Below are 22,165 nucleotides of genomic sequence, written 5' to 3'. Positions count from 1 at the left end.
CCCATTCCTCCCCATTTCTGTTGTTTCCAGAGTAACCTTCTGTGTGGAACCTTGTCAGAAGCTTTTTTCAGATCTAGATATACACAATCAGCCCATCCTTCTCTTTCTTGCACCACGTCTATTGCTCTTGAGTAGAAACATAGTAAGTTGGTGACACACGATTTCCCTTTTCTAAATCCAAACTGTTCTTCATTTATCATGTTTCCCTTTTCTAAAACTTCAACCCACTATTTTTTTATTATACTTTCACAGATCTTGCACATTACACTTGTTAAAGAGACTGGCCTATAATTTAATGGTTCAGTTTTATCTCCACTTTTATAAATTGGTACAATGTTCACTCTCTTCCACTGTAAGGGCACTTTTCCTGTATTTATAGAGCATGTTATTATGTCATAAAGTGGTTCTAATAATTCATTTCTACACTCTTTTAGCACGACCGGAGATTTCATCCAGTCTCTCCAGGAGAGAGAGAGAGAGAGAGAGAGAGAGAGAGAGAGAGAGAGAGAGAGAGAGAGAGAGAGAGAGAGAGAGAGAGAGAGAGAGAGAGAGAGAGAGAGAGAGAGAGAGAGAGAGAGAGAGAGAGAGAGAGAGAGAGAGAGAGACTGTCTAAAAATCAAACTGATGGCAGCCACCAGACACTCCGTGAGTGTTGCCTTTCAGAGTGAGAATATTTTTTTAATAATATGTATTTATTTTCTATACGACAAAACGAAAGACATATCATAATTCATATCATACAAGGTTTCACTACCACAACACAACACACACCAAAAAACACTAGAAATGGGGAGAGTAAGTAATGGAAATCAAACTGTATTTATATTAGCGGGGTCGAAGCACGATAAGGCAACTACCACAAAAAGAATGGAGCAGAAACCGTTACAAAAATTGAGAACTAATAAAAGGAAAATAAGATGATATTCATGTTAGCAAGGTAAAGGAGGCAGCATATACAGTGCATGTAATGTATGAGAGCAGTATATTGAGACGTTTTGAGAACGTAATTTATCAGGAAAAAAATGGGGGAAGGGCGACATTTCTTTTACGTCTCCAACGCTCGAATGTCTGAGAGCGGCTGACAAATCTCTTACGTCTCTGACACTTTACGGGTTAAAAAGTGAAAAGTAAAGCTCCGAGATACAAAGCTAGGTTAGGATGTGTGGGGGAGTGTGGAGTGAGTAGGTATTCAAACAAGTGTGGGCATGCCACGGTCAGTGTAAACCACATGATGTGGCTTCAACTTTGCATCGTGTTGAGATGCCTGAGATAGCACAGGAGAGTGTCCGGTTGCGTGGCCAAGGCATGGATACATGCTCTATCAGTCCTGTGTTCAATGGACCCATTAGGTAGGTGGGAGGAGTCCAACAGTAAAGAGTATTGGTTGTGCACAACAAAGATTGTGTCCTACACAACAGCTCCCCAACAATACTTTTGCAGCAGCTCTAATAGGTGAACTTTTACTAAAAGCATTTATCATAGTTGAACGAAACATTTGCAAAAGGCAAGATGCAGAAGAGGGGACTCTGGTCACAGTCATATAACTGTAACATCTCCTTTATTTCTAACCCCCCCCCCCCCCCCCACACACACACACACACTGCACAATGACTCATCAAGCCATTAGGCTAATACCTCAATCTCGTTATCTCAGTTGCACAACACTGCATGTCTAACATATCTATTGAACACAAGGGTGTAAAAAAAAGTTAGTACGGGCATGCCATGCTGAGTGTAGACCACAAGGTGTGGCAAGTAGAGAGTGCAATGAGTGGTTACAACCCTGCAAAATGCTGAGATGAATAGTTTTTTCTGATTTTTTTTTTATTTATTTTTTTTATTGATTTTGTGAATTAATATTTCTTTGCCATGCTGAGTTACATAAAATTCTGAGTAATTGAATGTTCAGTTATTAGTTTTACTGTAAATATAAAATTGTAGTGCTCTTCACTAAAACCTAGCTATATACAAAACAATGGTCCTCTGTACTAAATCTTGAGTTTCAAATTTGCTTTTATTCTGCATTATAATATAAAGAAATTCTTACTCTTATAGTATATCCCACATAATTCCATTGCTTATTTCTCACTACTAACATGCATAAAATGCTTACCATTTAGTAGCAGGTCACCAAATTCCCCTATACACCATGTAGCCACCTGGATCATTGGCTGAAACTCAAGCTGTGCCACAGATAGATGTCGCCACAGCTCTCCCACAGCATATGCCTGCTCAGACCGTGTCTCAGATATAAGTTGTATTGTGGATGACACTACATCATCAGGCACATGGTTCCCAGCCTGTAATGAAGATGTGGAAATGAAGTAAGCGATATATATATTACAAGTATATTTTTACTGTATTCATCTAGTCACTGAAGACAGCAACACACATGCACACATGTTTGTTCACACCAGCTTCCAAAAGCCTTGTGTCTAAAGCATACATTAAATGTACCTTCTAGTGATCTAATGCAATCATTACATCTCCAGAAATATTTGAGCAAGGAAGTGTGGCATATTATGTAACTGAAGAGGATTTACCACAACTCACCGCTTCCACCACCCTGAGCAGAGTGTCTATGTGCCACCTGACATTGGGTGAGTACTTTTCTGCTGCTAGAACACACTTAGAGGAGCATGATGCTTTGAACTCAGGCTCAGCATTCTCGAGGAAGGTAATCAATTCTTTCATCATGGTGCGGATATTGTTGCCGTTAATGAGCGCGAAACACAATTCCATGGCTCGCTTCCTGATTGAGATGTCTGCATCCTAGAAAGGAAAGAGGAAAAGATGAGAAGACTTTTATGTGAGTATTGTTGAGCTGGATTTTTTCTACCTGATTTCACTTTATTCAGTTGTGATTGTATTTCAGTAGTCCTTTAAGCCATGAGAAGCTTACCATATCTTCTACTCTCACTTTTCACATACCACTTTATATAGCTGCCTAATCTTCCATTTCAAGAATCTTCATTTTCACAAAACACTGCTCTTTTAAACCATCAAATTTCTTCATTCTTCCACTCCACCTTTAAAATCCCTCACATTAACCTTCTAGACACTAACCTTGAGGCACTCAAGGATGGTAGAGCGATGACGTTGGACGGCAGAGTTGTCAGCATGGACAACTCTCAGCAAAGTGTTGAGCGCTACATAACGAATATTCTTGTCAGCATTAAGCAAGAACCTACCAAGGATGTTGATGGCAAGTACCTGTTGGGATATGATAATATATGAGATTCTTATTTAATTAGGTTTTCTTTTAACTTTTAAAATTCAAGTACTTGAAAGGTGAAGAAACATGTGCTCTCTATACTTGAGATGGTTTCCTCTCTCTGACACCTTAGTCCCTCTATTATAATAATAATAATAATAATAATAATAATAATAATAATAATAATTATTACACTTGCCACCCGTTATTTATGGGGTTAAGGGGCACAGACCCCAGCAAATAGTAAATTTCCATGAATGTTTGCTGCACCTCCCTAAAATGCCTCTAGAACCAAAAAAAAAAAAAAAAAAAAAAAAATACTGAGCAATTTCACACATAAACCTTACCTAATAAAGCATTTCTGTTACCTGAAAGCAGTATAAAATATTGCAGATAGCAAAGATTCATCAGCTATACCAGGGGCGGGCAACCTACGGTCCACAGGCCATATCTGGCCCATGAAAGCCTAGCGACGTACTCACCACCCTGCAAGGCATTAACATTGCAATTCAGTCTGTGAAACACACACACAAAAAAGCCAAGCAGCACCTGCTGGCAAATACTGTTTGGCAAGCCTGCACTCCTGACTTCACTCTGCAAGAGTTGCCAGGTCTGTCTTTTTAAAGACTGTCTGTCCTTTTTAAGATCTGGTTGTCCTATTTGATTTCAACAAAAAAGGACAGGGTGAAACTGTCTTTTTGTGGAGCCATGTTGTTCCATGAGTGCGATCTGCAGCAGGAGGGCGCCACTTCCTCCATCAGAAGAATCTTCCCAATGCTGATCACTATGACCTGCAATGGCTCACTCACCTATGCCAATTCATGGCCATCACTGCAAATCTTAATGCCCTCAATGTGAAACTGCAAGGCAAAGACATTCTCCTGAAAGACATGCACGCACACATCAATGCCTTCGAGGTTGAGGTTTAGAAGTGCTCAGTTGTCTGATGTTAGGTTGGAATATTTTCCTTGCATTGCTGCATCTACTGTTGTGAGATGCTCTTCTCCAAAATGAAGGACACAAAGTCTCAACTTTGCTCCCAACTCTGGGACCTCCCTCTCAATAACACAATTTTGTTGTCATCTCATCCACCGAGTCGAACATTAAAACACTTCTTCATTGCAAACAGCTCCATTTTTCTCCCAGATCTGTACGTTTTTCACTTTGCACTTTTTTTTACTTTGGGATTCGCTTCACTCCATCCCGTGCCTGCTCCGAAAGTCAAATCTGTCTCTCCTTTGAAAGGTTGCCCACCTATATGTATTTATAAACTTGGGAGGTGGTGGCCAAGTGGTTAGCGTGCAGGTGTGGTGAGCCCTAGGACCTAGCGACACTAGGTTTGAGTCCCCACCAAAACATGCAGATTTTTCACATCGCCAAGTGACAGAAGATTACCCACATGCTGCCGGAACTTCAATCAACCTTAACTTCAGTGACTACAGTAAAGAGGAGCACTGGGGGCAGCATGGGCCAAGCAAGAGCCATACATCACAGCAGCCACTATAAAGAAAATACACCTGCACCACTAATAGAATGGGGCTGTCCATAAGGCCACTAAAGAAAGTTTACTGTTGTTATAAGCACACACACACACACAGACACACACACACAAAATACACACACAACTAGCTAACACACACACACACACACACACACACACACACACACACACACACACATATATATAAAATGGGAGATGGTGAAATATTAAAGAAAGTAAATGAAGAGAGAGACCTGGGAGTAATAATGCAAGATTATATGCAACCAGAAAGTCATATAAATCGGATCTTCAGTGATACATATAACATGGTGAGAAATATAGGTATAGCATTCCAATACATGGACAAAGAAATGATGAAAAAATTAATTACTACTATGATCAGACCTAAACTAGAATACACGGAAACAGTGTGGTCTCCACATATGAAGAAACACATAAAAAAACTAGAAAGAATACAGAGGATGGCAACAAAAATGGTTCCAGAACTGGAGGGACTGACATATGAAGAGAGACTAAAGGAAATGGACTTACCAACACTAGAACAAAGAAGAGAAAGAGGAGACCTAATACAAATATACAGGCTATTGAGTAAAATGGAAGAAGTAGATAACGAGAAATTGCTACTAAGAGAGGAACCTTCCAGCAGGAATGCTAGAGGACATAGTAAAAAGTTGAGAAAGGGAAGATGCTCAAGAGACATAAAGAAATATAGCTTCCCACAAAGATATATAGAGGTTTGGAACAGACTAAGTGAAGAAATAGTATCAGCGAAGAGTGTGCAGAGCATCAAGGAAAAGTTGGATAATTATAGATACGGAGACGGGACCACACGAGCGTAAGCCAAGGCCCTTTAAAATTACAACTAGGTAAAACTAGGTAAATACACACCCATTTGGAAAATTAAAAATAGGGGTGGAGTGGGTGATGGACTGATTAAGTGGCTGGAGGACTTCCTAACTAACAGGGAAATGAGGACAATAATCAGGGACAGGGTTTCCAACTGGTGCCCAGTGATGAGTGGGGTCCCACAAGGTTCGGTGCTGGTGCCAATAATGTTTGCTGTTTATATAAATGATATGGTGGACGGAGTGACCAGCTATGTGAGTTTGTTTGCAGGTGATGCAAAGCTATTGAGACGAGTCAATGATGTGAAGGACTGTGAGGCATTGCAGAGGGACCTGGATAAAATATGGGAATGGAGTGGTACATGAAAGATGGAGTTCAACCTTGGGAAATGTAAAAAAAATAGAGTTTGGTAGGAGTGGTAGAAGATGTGAATATGATTATAAGATGGGAAGTGAGATAATATGCAGAGAAATGGAAGAAAAAGATTTGGGAGTGACTATCTCAGAGAACATGTCACCAGACAAACACATCAACAGGATAACGGGACAAACTATGAATTTGCTGAAGAACATAAGGACGGCATTTGTGTATTTGGACGAAGAGATGATGAAGAAAATAATAGTTACAATGATAAGGCCAAGGTTGAAGTATGCAGCAGTGGTCTGGTCTCCTCACGAAAAGAAGAACATAAGAAAGCTGGAAAGAGTACAGAGAGTGGCAACTAAGATGGTACCGGAACTTAGGGATCAGACGTATGAGGAGAGACTCAATAGCATGGGGCTCACAACCTTGGAGAGAAGAGAGAGAGGAGGCTGATAGCGGTGTACAGGGTGGCGAGTGGGGTGGAGAATCAGGACAGAGAGGACCTGTGTGTGTGGAACGAGAGAGAAACGAGAGGACATAGAAAGTTGAGGGCGACCACATGCAGGTGAGATGTGAAAAAGTTTAGCTTCCCAAACAGCAGCATTGAGCTATGGAATAGACTGGAGGTGGTGGTGAAACATTCATGATTTTAAGGGAAAGTTGGATAAGAGAGGATATGGAGACGGGACAGCACGAGCGTAGCTCTTTTCCTGTATGTCACAACTAGGTAAATACAACTAGGTAAATACACAGCCCAGTAGCTCAGTGGATAAAGTGTCTGGCTCACAACCAGAAGGACCGGGGTTCGATTCCCCGGCCGGGTGAAGATAAGTTGGGTTTATCTTCTTTCAGGTGTAGCCCCTGTTCACCTAGCAGTGAGTAGGTACGCGACATCAGGCAAGGAGTTGTGACCTCGTTGTCGCGGTGTGTTCTGTGTGAGTGGGCTCAGTCCTACCCAAAGATCGGTACTATGAGCTCTGTGCTCTTCCGTAGGGGAACGGCTGGCTGTCTCGAGAGAGACCCGCAGCAGACCAAGAGGTGAATTACACACACACACACACACACACACACACACACACACACACACACACACACGGCCAAGATAGCGGACGGACACAGCTGAACTCCTGACGCGTCTTCGTACTATCATCAAGCTGCGCGGGGACTAAACCCTAGACGTGGAAATTAAGGTGGGAGTCGTGCTGGGTGGTTATCGTCCTGTCCCGAAGTATTAAAGGCTGAGAACACTGAATAACACTGAAAAATGAGCGAGGAGACGGTGGGGGCGGCATGCATCGCCACCGCCGGGTTTGTTTACACCAGTAAGCAGGGGAGCCAGGACAGCAAGGGACAATGATTTTGAAGGTTTCTCGGAAGACATGGAGAGGCATTATGTTGAGAAGGAGACTTATTGACTTGGAAAGGGAGATGAAGGAAATGAAGGACAGACTGGGGACGTTGGAGAGAGAGGTTGACGTCCTAAAGACAATGACCTGCACAAGCAGGTAATGTTGAATGAGAAGAAGACAGAGGATACAGAGGTTAAAGTCAAGGAATTAAAGGAAACACATAAAGTCTGGAAGGAGGAGCAAGAAAAGGAGAATGTTAGCTTTAAGAAAATTGTGGAGGAACAAGTCAAGGTTAAGGATGAAGCTATAACTGAAAAGGTGATTAAGGTGATAAAAGAATAAAACAGGAATAGTGAGGGACTCCGCTGATAAAAAGAAGTCTGTAATAGTGGTGGGCATTAATGAAGAGCACATGCCAGTCAGACATACAAGGGAAAAGAAGGAAAGGAAGGGAGTGGAGCAAGTAATTGAAGCAATTCAGGAAGAAGATCATGAGCTGGTAGGAGAGATCGAAGAAGTATTCAGGCTTGGAAAGTATGAAGAAGGAGCCCAACGACCAGTTAAAATTAGATTTAGGTCTCAAGTGGCTGCAGAAGAAGTGGTGGGAAAGTCATGGAAGTTAGCAAGAACAGAGACCTACAAAAAAGTCTGGGTAAGAAAGGACAGAAGTGTGGAGGAAAGGAACACGATAAGAGAATTGAAGAATCAAGCCAATGAAAAGAATGAAGGAAGATCAGAAGAGGATAAAAGGAAGTTTTTCTGGAGAGTGATAGACATGGACCTAAGGAAGTGGTACAGAAGGGAAGAGGAGACAGCTTGAAGGTGGCATACACTAATGTGAACGGGTTAATATCGTCAATGTTAGAAATAGGAGATTACCTGAGTAAGGAAAAAACAGATGTTATGGGGATTACGGAAACCAAATTGACTGGTAGTATAGATGCATTTAACATAGGGGATGGTAAATATAATGTATGGATGAGAAATAGAGAAAATAAACAAGGAGGAGGAGTGATGCTATTGTTGAAAAAAGAATGGACAGTGGAGGGTGTCACCTATGGCGAAGGGGAAGCGGAGGTCTTGAGTGTGGGAATAAGACTGCAAAGGGGAGGATGCAGAAATATCGTAGTGGTGTATGTCCCTCCAAAAAACAATTCATGGACAGAAGAATTGTACAAGAAGCTGGAAGATACATTGGATTGCCTAAGGAGATTGCTGGAGGAGAAGGATAAGATTCTGATAATGGGAGATTTTAATTGTAAGGAAGTGTCATGGGAAAACTGGTCAACGGAAGGAAGTGAAGCTTCATGGGGGAACAAGGTTTTGGAATTGGTTATAGATAACGTCCTCACACAGTGGGTGGAGGAAAATACAAGATTCAGAGGAGAAGACGAGCCATCTAGATTGGACTTGATAATCACCAGGGAGCCAGATATCATAGAGGAGATGAACTATAAGAGCCCTATAGGGAAGAGCGATCACATACTTATTGAGTAGTTATCCTTTGGAAAACATATAGACCGGATAACTGGGGAAGCAAACAATCTTCTAAGAAACATTAAAGCAGCATTTACATATTTAGATGAAGAAATGGTGAAGAAACTAATAACATCGATGATACGTCCAAGACTGGAATATGCAGCATTAGTGTGGTCACCTAGATTGAAGAAAGAAATTAGAAAGTTGGAAAAAATACAAAGAGCAGCGACTAAATTACCGGAAACTCTGAGAGAACATACTTATGAAGAAAGACTGGAGAAATTGGGACTAACAACACTGGAGAGAAGAAGAGAGAGAGGGGACCTAATAGCATTGTACAGGATACAAGAGGGATTGGAGAAATTGGACAGGGAAGACCTAGTGGTACGTGACAGAAGTGTGACAAGAGGCAATGGTAAGAAATTGAAGAAGAGCGACTGTAGGAGAGACATCAAGAAATACAGTTTTCCATACAGAAACATAACAACATGGAACGGACTTGACGAGGAGACTGTGTGTGCAAAAACGATTCATGAATTTAAAGCCAAACTGGATAATAAGCGTTATGGAGACGGGACATCATGAGCCTAGAACGGCTCTTTTCCTGTATTTCACAACTAGGTAAATACAACTAGGTAAATATACACACAGGAAAATGAGGAGTTGAAGGAAAAAATGGCAAAATATGAGAAGTCAATGAAGGAAGGACAGGGAGTGGCAAGGAAGGAGAATGAAAATTTGAAGGAATTGGTGAACAGACAAGAACAAAGAGTTAGGGAGGAAGTGCTGGGAGAAGTTAAGTCTTGGAAAGTGGAAAGTGAAAAAGCAAATGTAAACCTCAGGGAAGTAATCGAACAGCAAATGAAAGAGGATAAGGAACACGTAGAGAAGGAGGTGGTTAAGGCCTTGAAGAAAAATGAGGAATTATTAAAAGAAGTAGCAGAAAAAAGAAGTGTAGTAATATTTGGGATGAAGGAAAAGAATATAACATACAAACCAAGAAGGGAAAAGGAAGAACTGAAATCTGTAAAAGACCTACTTAAGAACTTAAATGATGAAGAACAGCAAAACATTAAGGAGGAGGTGGAAGAAATTTATAGGATGGTCCCATATATGGAAGGGAAAACAAGACCAGTTAAATTAAGATTAATTAAGATCGCAGAAGACAGCGGAGGAAATATTATACAGAACAATGATCGAAGTTAAGGGAAACAGAAGGATGTAAGGATATATATATATAAAGAAAAACAGAAATGAAGAAGAAAGGAAGAAATGGAACGAACTACTAACAGAGGCAAAAGAAAGGAATAATGTAAGATCTGAAGAAGAAAAAAAAAAAAAAAAAGAGATTTTTTTGGAGAGTTATGGGAAATGTCAGAAAGTGGTACAGAAGGGAGAAGCTGAGAGCGAAAGTTAGACAAGATCGACACAATTAAGGGATTGTGTGTGATGTATACAAATGTAGATGGAATAATATCTAGTAAGCTGGAATTGCAAGAGAAGGAGCCCATGATAGTATGCCTAACAGAAACTAAACTAAATGAAGACATCCAAATGGTGTTTGATAAAAAATACAATGTATGGAGGAAAGATAGAGTGGGCAAAGGTGTTGGAGGAGTGATGATACCATGTCACGACATTTTGTAAGGAAATATGCAAAAATAAAAGTTATGGCCGATTCCCAGCAATGAGTCCTATGTACTGGGGTGTCGTCATCATCTGAGTCAGACAATTTATGAATGGGCGGGGCAGCTGAGGCAGGTGGGGAAGCTGGACGAGGGACTTGTGGCTTGATAGAGGTTGGAGTGAGTCCTGGAGGCAAAGTACCATCGTCAGATAGGTCAGAATCTGATGATGAGATCTGTGGGAAGTTCACTGTCACTGGACACGGCAAACTCACTAGATATATGCAAGAGAGAGTGTCCTTTATCCATCATAACTAGCTATGTGAATGAGTCTCTAGGCCTTTGGATGTGTGTATTTAGGCCTAAGGTTGTCAATTAGTGTATTTCCAATGAAAACAATAGCAAAGGTCACGAGAAAATAAGGGATAGAAAAGAAAACAGTGGCGTCTGCAGGGGGACACTCGTCCTTTATCGAAACCCACCAAAATTTCCACCTGTGGATCAATTGTCCTTTAGGGGTTAAATGAGATACATGAATGGAGTAAAAAATGGGAAATGAAGTTCAATGAAAAAAAGTGTCACACAATGAAAATGGGCAAGAGTAAAAATAGACCAAGTGGAGTGTATAAGATGGGGGGGACAATCATCAACACAGTGAAGGAAGAAGGAGACTTAGGAATTATAATACAATATACACTGACACCTGAGAAACACAAATAAAATATTCAGAGAAACATATAGTCTGCTGCAAAATATGAGAGTGGCATTTCACTACTTGGTTGGGGACATGCTGAAGAAAATAAAAACAACATTGATTAGACCAAGGCTGGAGTATGCAGCAGTTGTCTGGTCACCACACAAAAGGACAAGGAAATTTGAAAGGATTCAAAGGATGGCGACTAAGATGGAACCAGAACTCTCAAGTCTGCCATGCGTGACTAGATTAGAGGAACTGGGCTTACCAACACTGGAACAATCTACAGGAATACAAGTGGAATGGAAATGTTGGATAGAAATAATTTAATCAAGATGGAAGGGAGAAGGCAACTAAAAGGACACAGAAAGAAATTGAAAAAGGGGACTTATTTGAAAGACTTAAAAGAAGTTCAGTTTCCATACAGGAGTGTGGATACATGGCATGGACTTAGCAAAGACATTGTTGAAACAGGCAGTGTCCATAAAATGAAGGAAAACCTGGACACATATAGATTGGGAGACAGGACTGTCTGAGCTTGAGCTTAGGCCCTGTATACCACAAATAAGTAAATACACACATGGAAACTGGAATGCAGATTCATTTTACCACACCTGCCACTCCACCTCAATGGGACAGCCTGCACTTGGGTAAAGGTAAAGTGCATACGATATAGCTGCACGTGACTCATCTTCATATCCCTTGGCCTTTTGAGCCATTGTGAAAAATGTCTCACTCTAAGTGCACTGTTCAGATCTCTTAAATAATAGCAGAAATATTTCATAGTTTCTGCACCCCAGACAAAGTACTTTTTCTAGGGTGCAAAAACTAGGAAATCTTTAGTTTATTAGCAGATTTGAGCGGTGTATTTCAGGGAGACAGACTTTCTACACTTATTCATCGTATTAAATCTTCACTTTTATCATTTACCTTTATTTTTCACATTTATCCTTCAAAGTCATCTACTCAGCTGACGCAATGTTTACATTTCCCACTTCCGGCATACCAACAGCACCAAATTAGAGGTCATCATCTTACAGACGCCCCCCACCATTCGCGGCCTCACCATTCACGGATTCGCTTATTCGCGGGTAGGGTAATTGTGACACCCCCCGCCGAACGCGGATGAAAACTCGCGCATACGCGGTCTGATCCTTACTAAGTGCCGCTTTCACAGTCACTTTTGTTTGTTTTGATCATTACCTATGAGCGGCAATCGCAGCTACAGTATTTCCACGTGAAAATGGCCAATGGGGTAGCGGTGGCTGCAGAGGAAACGAGAGGTGTTGAGTGTGTGTGGCAAGGTGCGGGGCGGGGCTAACCGTGCAGCCGCCAATACTCCATCGGTCATTTTTCACGTGGAAATACTATAGCGGCGATCGCCGCTCATTGGTAACGATCAAAACAAAGAAAAGTGACTGTGAAAACGGCCCTAAATCCCAATATTATACATTTAAAATCCTTGATACTTACTGGGACCTGCCAGAACTAGAGACTCGAAGCTACTGCTTTGAGGAGTAAACAAACATGGCAGAGGGGTAACGGGTATAAAGTTTGTACGGGCGTACCACCAGGAACTGCAACAAATGGACGTTCCAAGGGCACAGCAAACACTCAAATTAATTAATAATATACTGGATGTATATGGATATACATATGAATATTAACACAAAGCGGTATCCAACATGCACTGTAGTGAAAACTCATTAATCTGGGACACAGAAAACATAATTAATAAAACTGGAATAACTTAACATCTCTTTCCTTCCCAAACGGAAAACTACAGTGTTAAAGTAAGCGAAATAATCCTTAAGTATGATACACATATATGCTTTTCGGGTCTTTCAAGCTTGGCAACGCTGCCCCCACACTAATAACAATATTCAGTTAAATTTATTGTTAAAACCGTTAATTAGGGATGTTTTATGCAATAGTTATGGGTCAGGAAACGGAATAGTCTGCTGAGGGGTACTTGGGGGCTTATAAGGGAATTATATTTGGTAAGATGGAATTAATTTCCAGTAAGTCAATCTTGCTTGAGCCCCACAGTAACCACTTGCATGGTTACAGTGAGAATGAAGGGGTGGCAGTGGTGTGCAGTGAGCCATGAGTGGTTTGGCTGGCCACAAAAGTGCTAAACAAACCCCATGGATACCCAAATCTTTAACTTCTCAATATCTATGGGTACCTTGCAGATATTTAATATCGTGCATGTTAAATCTGTGTATGTTAAGGTGTGACTGTAGTAGTAAGGTTTACAAATGTATTCCAGCACCAATTAAATGCTATTGGCAAGATGCTACTGTATATTATTTGACAGAGCTTGGAAGCCAATTTATGCTCATATTCTGGTGTTTTTGGAGATGCTATGGCTACCAAACATCCTCTTATGTGCAATGGGAGAGGGGCAAAGCCTAGTCTGTGTGCTGCAGTGTAGTGGTTAGAGTCCCTGGCTACTAATCTGTGGGCCTGGGTTCGAACTCTAGCCTGGGTAGTCAGTGTGCAGCTCACCCAGCTGTCCATCATCCCTTTTGGGCTGGGTGATAAATGGGTACCTGGTGAAACCTGGGGAAGGTGAGCTGTAGTAACCTGGATGTCACACTGGCTCTGTGTCCCAGGCTAATGGGCTCTTCCCACCACAGGCTCAAGGGCCAATGCAGCATAGATGGGAACCACGGCCACATGCAGCTGCAGTGAATGCCCCAAACTTTACCTTTTCTTTTAACATTATAATACAAAAGCCACTGTCTGGTCTTTTAACACCAGCCTTACCCTAAGTCCACTTTCACTCTTGATGTCCATGATGGAGAGAACTGTCTCATACAGGATGGCATTTCCAACATTCTTGGAAGATTCAGTGTTGGTAGCTACCTGCGCCAGTATGTCATTCATGGTTTCTGAGGCATCACTGTCACCACAACCAAGAATTCTTAGCAGTTTCAGGATCTTCACCTGTCAAAGGAGAACATGATCTGAATTGTGTTGCTTTTGAAACAATCCAGCAACTTGTTGTATTTTGTTATTTACTGAGCTAAAGGTAAGCTGGGCTTCTACTTTAGCCATGGTAAGTGTAGTGTACCTGTAAGATCAAAATGTGCTGTGTGGAGGTATAATATGGGTATAATATAATGCATCTTGGTTCTGCCTTGTGACAGCAATATGGAATACCAGGTTTATGAAGATGGTGTATGAGTCAAAATAAAACTACATGGAGTAACTGGACTACAGCTAGACATCTGAATTAATAAATAATACAAGAAGGGAGAGTGGTGAAGTACTGAGGTTGCAATAAAAAATTCTATGAACAGTGTCAGTAAAAAGTATATAATTTCTCTTGTGATTTGCAATAAAATATTAGCATCACACAGTGAAGAGGACTGACCTGCAAAAAAGGATCAGACACGCCTTGCACATCATGCTCAGGAGAGTAGCCAGCCATGATGAGATTTTTGAGGATGCGAACTAGGTTGGGTACAATCTGTTGAAACAAAGAACATTCATTAGGACATTATACACTTCTTGTTCACTGTTGCACACTAAAATTCAAGAAACATTCACCATGTATTCCTCAGAATCAATCTATGGGGGCATATGCCAAGGGAGAGGCACTTTGCCAGAGATTCCTCTGGGCAAGTACCAATGTGGATCCCCTTTCAATCCTGAGTACCTCCTGGCAGGATCTACTGACATGCTCAAGCTACAAACTCTGTGGGTGTCCCCTTGGCCTCCTCCACTCAGAATTGTCCCTTACAGTAACAACCCGATGAGCAGGGTCAGCTTTGGGGTAGTGTGCCACAAGCCCATCTGTATTGCTGGATTTGGCATTGACAAGCAATGTGGGTAATATATGAAGAATCAATCTCATGGAGTAGTCACCTGTTTGACACAAAGTCATTCCAAGGATATCCCATGATTCTGTGTATACACTAATTACCAAAGGCATCTATCCGCCTATCCAAGTCACTATTAAGTGTTCATGTCTCACAGTCATCAAGTGAGAGAGGGAGCACAAGTGACTTGAAAATTTGGCCCTTTGTCCTTCTGTACAGATATCGACATTGCCATATACTTGTGCTGAGCGAGTCCATAACACTATGGGCCAAGCCAATCCACCACAAGACTTCCTGGTAAGACCTGCCATTGTTCTAAACTAAGCTACTAAGTCAAGTGAAAGTTTCCAAGATCTCAATGTCCTTGCCACACGCATGAACAGACTGTGCTGTTTCATCTAGCAGGCCTCCAAACACCTGTACCTTGAGCTTGGCCCAGGAGACCTGAGGTCCCAAGGGCTTTGCCTCCTTATGCATTGCCTTGAGAGCCATCACCATAACCTCGCATGATTCTGCAAGGAGAATGGCATCATTGGAAAAACAAGATCAGTGGCTCTAGTATTGCCAAAAGATGCTCCACAATAACTCTGGTCTACAACTTGGCCTAGTACCCAGTCCATACAAGGACTGGGGAAGGACAGAGCCCTGCCACACTCCTGCATTCACAGGAAATAAGCAGGACATCCTGCCCCCACACTTCATAGCGTTCTCAGGCCCAGAATACAGGCCAGTCACAAGAGATCCCAGAGTGCCTCGTGATGCAATGAATGAAATGCTGTCTTGAGATTGACATAAGCTGCAAGCATTTCCTGTTGAAACACAGAGGCACTAAACCAGTACGCAAAGTGCTAGAATATGGTCAGTTGTTGACTTACCAGGCATCAGTGGTGGGCACGGTTCCGCTAATCCACTGACAGCTAATTAGCGAAGTTATCTTTTTGGTCAGCTGATTAGCGTTTTTGCTAACTTTGGAAACTGTTAACGGACCAATTAACTTCTGCTGAATGTAGTTCCTCCTCCACTAACTTTAAGTCCACTAAAAAATTCATACAGGTTTGTTCTTGTCCATTGTGGGCAGACACAGCACCAGTTGAGACACATGGAGCAATAATTCTAGGGTTTCCACTTTTGGTTAAGCGTAAGAGAAGCTAACTTTTCGGTTAGCAGTGCCCACCACTGCCAGGTATGAACCTAGACTACTCAGGTCTCTGCAGCTTCAGCAGCTGAATGTAAATCTGCATCAGCAATAGGTGGGCAACAACATTGCCTGGCACACTGAGCAGCGTAATACCACATTAGTTATTGCAATTCTGGCAGTTCCCTTTCCCTCTCCAGATGGGGACAACCAGCTCCCTCTTCCAATCAGCACTAATGGTACCAGATTGTCATACGACAGTCACGATTGCATGTGATCCTAGGATCATGGTCTCACCTCCAGCTTTGAGTAGCTCTGTACTGATGTTAGATACTAGCTGCCTTTCCACCCCTCAACTTTGCCACAGCACACAGCCTCTTTGACCTCATCAAGAGAGTGTGGGCTTTCATTGATAGGTGGATCAGCATCTGCTACCTGCAACCCAGAAGCTGGAAGCTGCCCACTTGGAAGGTCTGCTGTGTACAACATTTTTATGGGTTAATGTTGTGCCCTGTGGCCAGATCACTCAAATATTGCCAACCAGATATGTATTGCCAACTAAATATTGCCTTTAGAAGTGTACAGATCGTAGACTTGGCCATTCTGTACTGTAAGGCCAGATCAGAAACACAAGCTACACTCTCATGTTTTTGTATTATTTCCTTCTTCATTTCCATATTATAATGCTTAAGCTTCCTACCACCACTTGCACTGTCACTTTTCACTTTCTTCGGAGCCATAATGACGGTTAATTTCAAGAAAAGAAGCAAAAATTATCAAGAACAACAAAGAGTGCCGTTCAAAGCAGGGGAGCGCAAGTGTGACTGACATGAGTGGCTTCCAGCATTGCCAGGTCCACCTTTTCCCCGCGCAATTGGGCTATTTTTCAAGGGAGTGTGCGGGAAAAAATGGCAGTCGCGGGTTGGCAGTTTTTGAGGCTGGAGTCTGCAGTATCACATTCACCGACCTGGTTACACTGGTGGCTTCGTCTGCAGGCGTTTGTTTGTGTTGGAATTGCAACGCACATTCGAATTGGACAAAGTTTATTTGATAAATGTGTTCAAATTGGGAATTGTTCGAATTGAAAGCCGTTTCAATCATGAGGTACCACTAAAGTTTGAAATAGCAAACTTTTTTTTTTTTTTTTTTTTTTTTTTTTTTTTATCAAAGGATGCGGCTCAAGGGCAACAAAAAGAGTACAAAGAAAAAAAGCCCGCTACTCGCTGCTCCCACAGAGGTAAAAAGTAAAGAGTAGCCAAAAGAGAGGTCAATTTCAGGTGGAGAGGTGTCTTGATACACTCTTCTTGAAAAAGGTCAAGTCACAGGCAGGAGGAAATACAGACAAAGGAATACTGTTCCAGAGTTTACCAGTGAAGGGGATGAAAGACTGGAGATGCTGGTTAACTCTTGCATAAGGGGTTTGGACAGTATAGGGATGAGCATTGTTAGCAAGTTCAGAAGAGCAGTCAGCATGAAAATATCGATAGAAGAGAGAAAGAGAGGCGATATGGCGGCGGAATTTAAAAGGTAGAAGGCTGTCAGTAAGAGGAGGAGAGCTGATGAGACTAATAGCCTTAGACTTCACTCTGTCCAGAAGAGCCGTGTGAGTGGAGCCCCCCCACACATGAGATGCATACTCCATACGAGGGCAGACAAGGCCCCTACATATGTAAAGCATCTGTGCAGGAGAGAATAACTGGCGGAGACGATACATAACGCCCAACCTCGAGGAAGCTGATTTAGTAAGAGAGATGTGAAGTTTCCAGTTGAGATTTTTAGCTAAGGATAGACCAAGGATATTTAGTGTTGAAGAATGTGACAGCTGGGTGTTGTCGAAGAATAGGGGATAGGTGTTTGGAAGATTGTGTCGAGTTGATAGGTGGAGAAATTGAGTTTTTGAGGCATTGAAGGACACAAGGTTCCTTTTACCCCAATTGGAAATGATAGCAAGGTCTGAGGTTAAGCGTTCTGCAGCCTCCAGTCTGAAGTCTTGTAATTCCTGTTGAGAGGGTCTTCAGTTGAAAGAAGTTGAATAATGCAGAGTGGAGTCATCAGCGTATGAGTGGATAGGACAGTTTGTTATGGAAAGATGATCATTGATGAATAACAGGAAGAGAGTGGGTGATTGGACAGAGCCCTGTGGAACATCACTGTTGATAGGTTTAAGGGAAGAACAGTGACCATCTACCACAGCAGAAATAAAACAGCTGGAAAGGAAGCTGGATATAAAGGAACAGAGAGAGGGATAGAATCCAAAAGAGCGCAGTTTAGAAAGCAAAGACTTGTGCCAGACTCTATCGAAAGCTTTCGATATGTCTAGCACAACTGAGGAAGTTTCACCGAAACTGCTAAGAGAGGATGACCAAGAGTCAGTTAAGAGAGCAAGAAGCTCACCAGTAGAACGCCCCTTGTGGAACCCATACTGGCGATCAGATAGAAGGTCAGAAGTGGATAGATGCTTTTGAATATTTCAGTTAAGGATTGATTCAAAAGCTTTAGATAGGCAGGAAAGTAAAGCTATAGGGCGGTAGTTTGAGGGATTGGATCGGTCACCCTTCTTAGGCACAGGCTGTATGAAGGCGTACTTCCAGCAAGGAGGAAAGGTTCATGTTGACAGGCAGAGGCAAAAGAGTTTGACCAGGCAGGGTGTCAGGACGGAGGCACAGTTTTTAAGTACAATAGGAGGCACTCCATCAGGTCCATAAGCCTTCTGAGAGTTGAGGCCAGATAGGGCATAGAAAACATCACTCTTAAGAATCTTAATAATAGGCATAAAGGACTCAGAGGGGGGATGAGTAGAAGGAATATGCCCAGAATCGTCCAGAGTGGAGTTGTTACGGAAAGCTTGAGAGAAGAGTTCAGCCTTAGAGATAGATGAGACGGCAGTGCTGCCGTCAGGGTTAACCCTTTCATTGCTAAACGCTCGCAGCGAGCGTTAGGCGTATTTGCTGGTGGTGCTCAACACTCGCTGCGAGCTCCACCCGCACTCAAATCTCCCGCGTATGAAAGTGTTCCAACACTAATTCTCACAACACAGGATTGCCAATTGAGTGGGTTCTTCACTAAATTTGGTGGAAAATCATATCAGCCCAGCGCGGCAAATCTAAGGACAAGTAACTGGTGGATGTTCTTGTCCAATATAGTGGCATTTTTGCATAGCTTCACCTATCACCGACTGATTCTTTGACCAAATAGTTGTAAATATTGCAGTTGGCAATACTCCCTTGCCAGAATCTCAAGGAGAGATGTCCACAGTTCCCTCAATATGGCCGATCATCACGCACGCACCGACATAAGTGTTAACATTCAACACTCCCTGAACGTGCATGTACGTTCGCAAGAGAGGCATACATAACCGACTCCTATAGATCTGGACCTCCTCTTTCCAATGGCGTTTTTGGTTTTTAGCTGTGATGAATAGTTTTTGAGATACAGAGGTTAAAAGAGACCCCCCATTGGGCTGCCTGACTGCGCCTGAGGGGATAGTCACGTCCGCACCAAACACAAGGAAAGGGTCAAGGAGAGGAGGGAAAGATGAAGAAATGAAATTGGAGGAGATATTTTTGGCTAGGTGCCAGAAGTCCCCAGAAGAATTAGAAAAAGCAAGGTTTTGGCATTTTCTATTTATGAAAGATGTTTTGGTAAGTTGAAGAATAGATTTGGCACGATTCTGGGCTGAAATATAAAAAGATCATGGTTAGCATGTGTGCGAATTCTCTGGTACCTTTTGTGAGCTGCCCCTCTATCTTTGACAGCACGAGAACAAGCATGATTAAACCAAGGCTGTTTAGCATGGGGAGTAGAGAAAGAACGTGGAATGTATGCCTCCATTCCAGAGACAATCACCTTTGTGATGCGCTGGGCACACACAGAGGGGTCTCTATCCTGGAAGCAGTAGTCATTTCACAGGAAATCTTAAAAGAACATCCTCAGGTCGTCCCACCGAGCTGAAGCAAAAGGCCAGAAGCATCGCCTCTTCAGTGGGTCTAGAGGATGTACAGGAGCGATAGGACAGGATACTGAAATAAGGTTATGATCGGAGGAGCCCAACGGAGAGAACAGTTTGACAGAGTAAGCAGAAGGGTTAGAGGTAAGGAAGAGGTCTATTATGTTGGGCCTGTCTCCAAGACGGTCGGGAATACGTGTAGGGTCCTGAACCAACTGCTCTAGGTCGTTGAGGCGAGCAAAGTTGTAGGCTTGTTCACCAGGCTGGTCAGTGAAAGAGGATGAAAGCCAAAGCTGGTGGTGAACATTGAAATCTCCCAAGATGGAAATTTCAGCGAAGGGAGAGGGAGTCAAGATGTGCTCCACTTTAAAGTTCAAGTAATCCAAGAATTTTACATAGCAAGTAGAGTTAGGTGAGAGATAAACAGCACAGATGTATTTAGCAATAGAATGACAATGAAGTCTTAGCCAGATGGTGGAAAATTCAGAAGAGTCAAGGTTGTGGGCACTAGAGCAAGTGATGTTGTGCACGTAGGCGCAACATCCAGCTTTGGATTGAAATTTAGGATATAGTAGGAGGGAACAGAGTAGAGATTGCTGTCAGTAGCCTCAGAAACCTGTGTTTCAGTGAGGAAGAGAAGGTGAGGTTTAGAGGAGAGATAGTGTTCCACAGAATGAAAATTAGAATGAAGCCCATGTAACTCACAAAATTTGCAAAAAAGTTGGATCTCTCAGATATGATGGATTTTTGCATGTTACATAACCCCCTTCCCCCTATTGGTTTATTGATGTGAGGCTTCACTGCAGTAGCACTGAAGTTGTACAGGACAATAAGTGTGTCCTGAGGGGGGCACTGGTCTAATACGGAGTCAAGTTTGGTGTAGAACACCAAACTTGACAGTTCCACACACCTTGGTAGGAGCATACATTGCAACAAGAAACATGTAGTCAAGTGTGTGCTTCTGCCTATGCTCATCAACTGGAGTTACCTTAACCACAAATGGCCAAGGCTGCCTGGAGATGCCTATAGCTACCCTCCCACTTCCCCATTCAATACGTTGGCATAGTAAAAATTAGATTTGCTTAATATTCATATTACTGATGAAAAAAATCAAATGAGAATGCATTTTTTCAGCAAAAGGAAGCAGCTGAAGTTCAAAAATAAATAAAAACAAAAAAGCCTGATAAAAGTTACTGCTCTATAAAAGAAAGTAGAGAAGAGTGGCCAAAAGAGCAATCAATTTCAGATGGAAAGGTGCCTTGATACTCCTCTTTTAAAAGAGGTTAAGTCATAGGCAGGAAGAAATACAAAAAGAGAGGCTGCTCCAGAGTTTACTAGTGAAAGGGATGAAAGAATGAAGATGCAGGTTAACTATTGCATAAGGGATTTGAACAGTATGGGGATGAGCTGGGATGAGCTAGAGTAGAAAGTCGTGTGTAGTGGGGGCAGTGAGTGACACACTCAAGTGTCTCCTCAGATGCTTTGAGAGGAGGGAGTGGTGATGCTTTGTTCAGCTGCTGAACACCTCTCTCTCTCTTGTTTTACTCTCCTCCTCCTCCTGTTCCTGAGAAGAGTCATGGGCCATCAATCGAAGTTGAGAGGCAGAGAGAAAGAATGGAGATGATAAACAAGAGTACAAGGGAGAGTCAAGACAAAGAGACCCACCACTCACGTGCACAACTATCTAATGCTGCTTCCTCGCCACCCCCATAAGAGGGGACCAGATGCCAAAGAGGCCTAAATATTATATATAATAAACGCTGGTTTGCTTTCATTTGTCATTCTTACCCCCAAATGTGTAAAATTATGCTGCATTAAGCCTAAACATCATGATACACTCCAACATAAAACTGCTCATATCTCAAAACTAAAATTGTTGACATTTGGAGTGCAATTTCTGTTGTTTTAATTGATTATAGATATAAAAAATATCATTGGAGAGAAAAAAGAAAGGGAAAACTTTTCATCGAGCCATTTTTATCCCCTAAAGGGCAGGGGTGTATGGTGAAACCGGTGTTCTCCGTGCAGCAATATTCTGACATTTTCCCAAAAATTGCTCAGTTTCCATCATCAATTTCACGGCTCTGCCTAAGCCAAGAGCTTTATGTTTATAGATATTTTCCTTATCCATCCTTCCTCTTCAGTCTGCCACAAACCCGTTATGTGGTGTTTCCGTGGCGACA

At 42.2% G+C, this 22,165-nt stretch overlaps 1 protein-coding gene across 4 annotated transcripts in view; it reads right to left on the bottom strand.

The window, feature by feature from the left end:
• The window catches only part of LOC127009736 (AP-1 complex subunit gamma-1-like), a 179,686-nt gene that overhangs the window by 76,399 nt on the left and 81,122 nt on the right, over positions 1-22,165 (bottom strand). For all 4 annotated transcript variants that reach the window (XM_050883114.1, XM_050883117.1, XM_050883116.1 and 1 more), the window contains exons 7-11: positions 14,454-14,549; positions 13,844-14,023; positions 3,067-3,213; positions 2,554-2,772; positions 2,114-2,300 (exon numbers count right to left, since the gene is read on the bottom strand). In XM_050883114.1, coding sequence (XP_050739071.1) covers positions 2,114-2,300; positions 2,554-2,772; positions 3,067-3,213; positions 13,844-14,023; positions 14,454-14,549 — 829 coding nt within the window. The remainder of the gene's footprint in view (positions 1-2,113; positions 2,301-2,553; positions 2,773-3,066; positions 3,214-13,843; positions 14,024-14,453; positions 14,550-22,165) is intronic.

The sequence above is a fragment of the Eriocheir sinensis genome, chromosome 41 (genome assembly GCF_024679095.1).
Source record: "Eriocheir sinensis breed Jianghai 21 chromosome 41, ASM2467909v1, whole genome shotgun sequence".
NCBI lineage: Eukaryota > Metazoa > Arthropoda > Malacostraca > Decapoda > Varunidae > Eriocheir > Eriocheir sinensis.
This window is presented reverse-complemented; position numbering and strand designations above follow the sequence as displayed.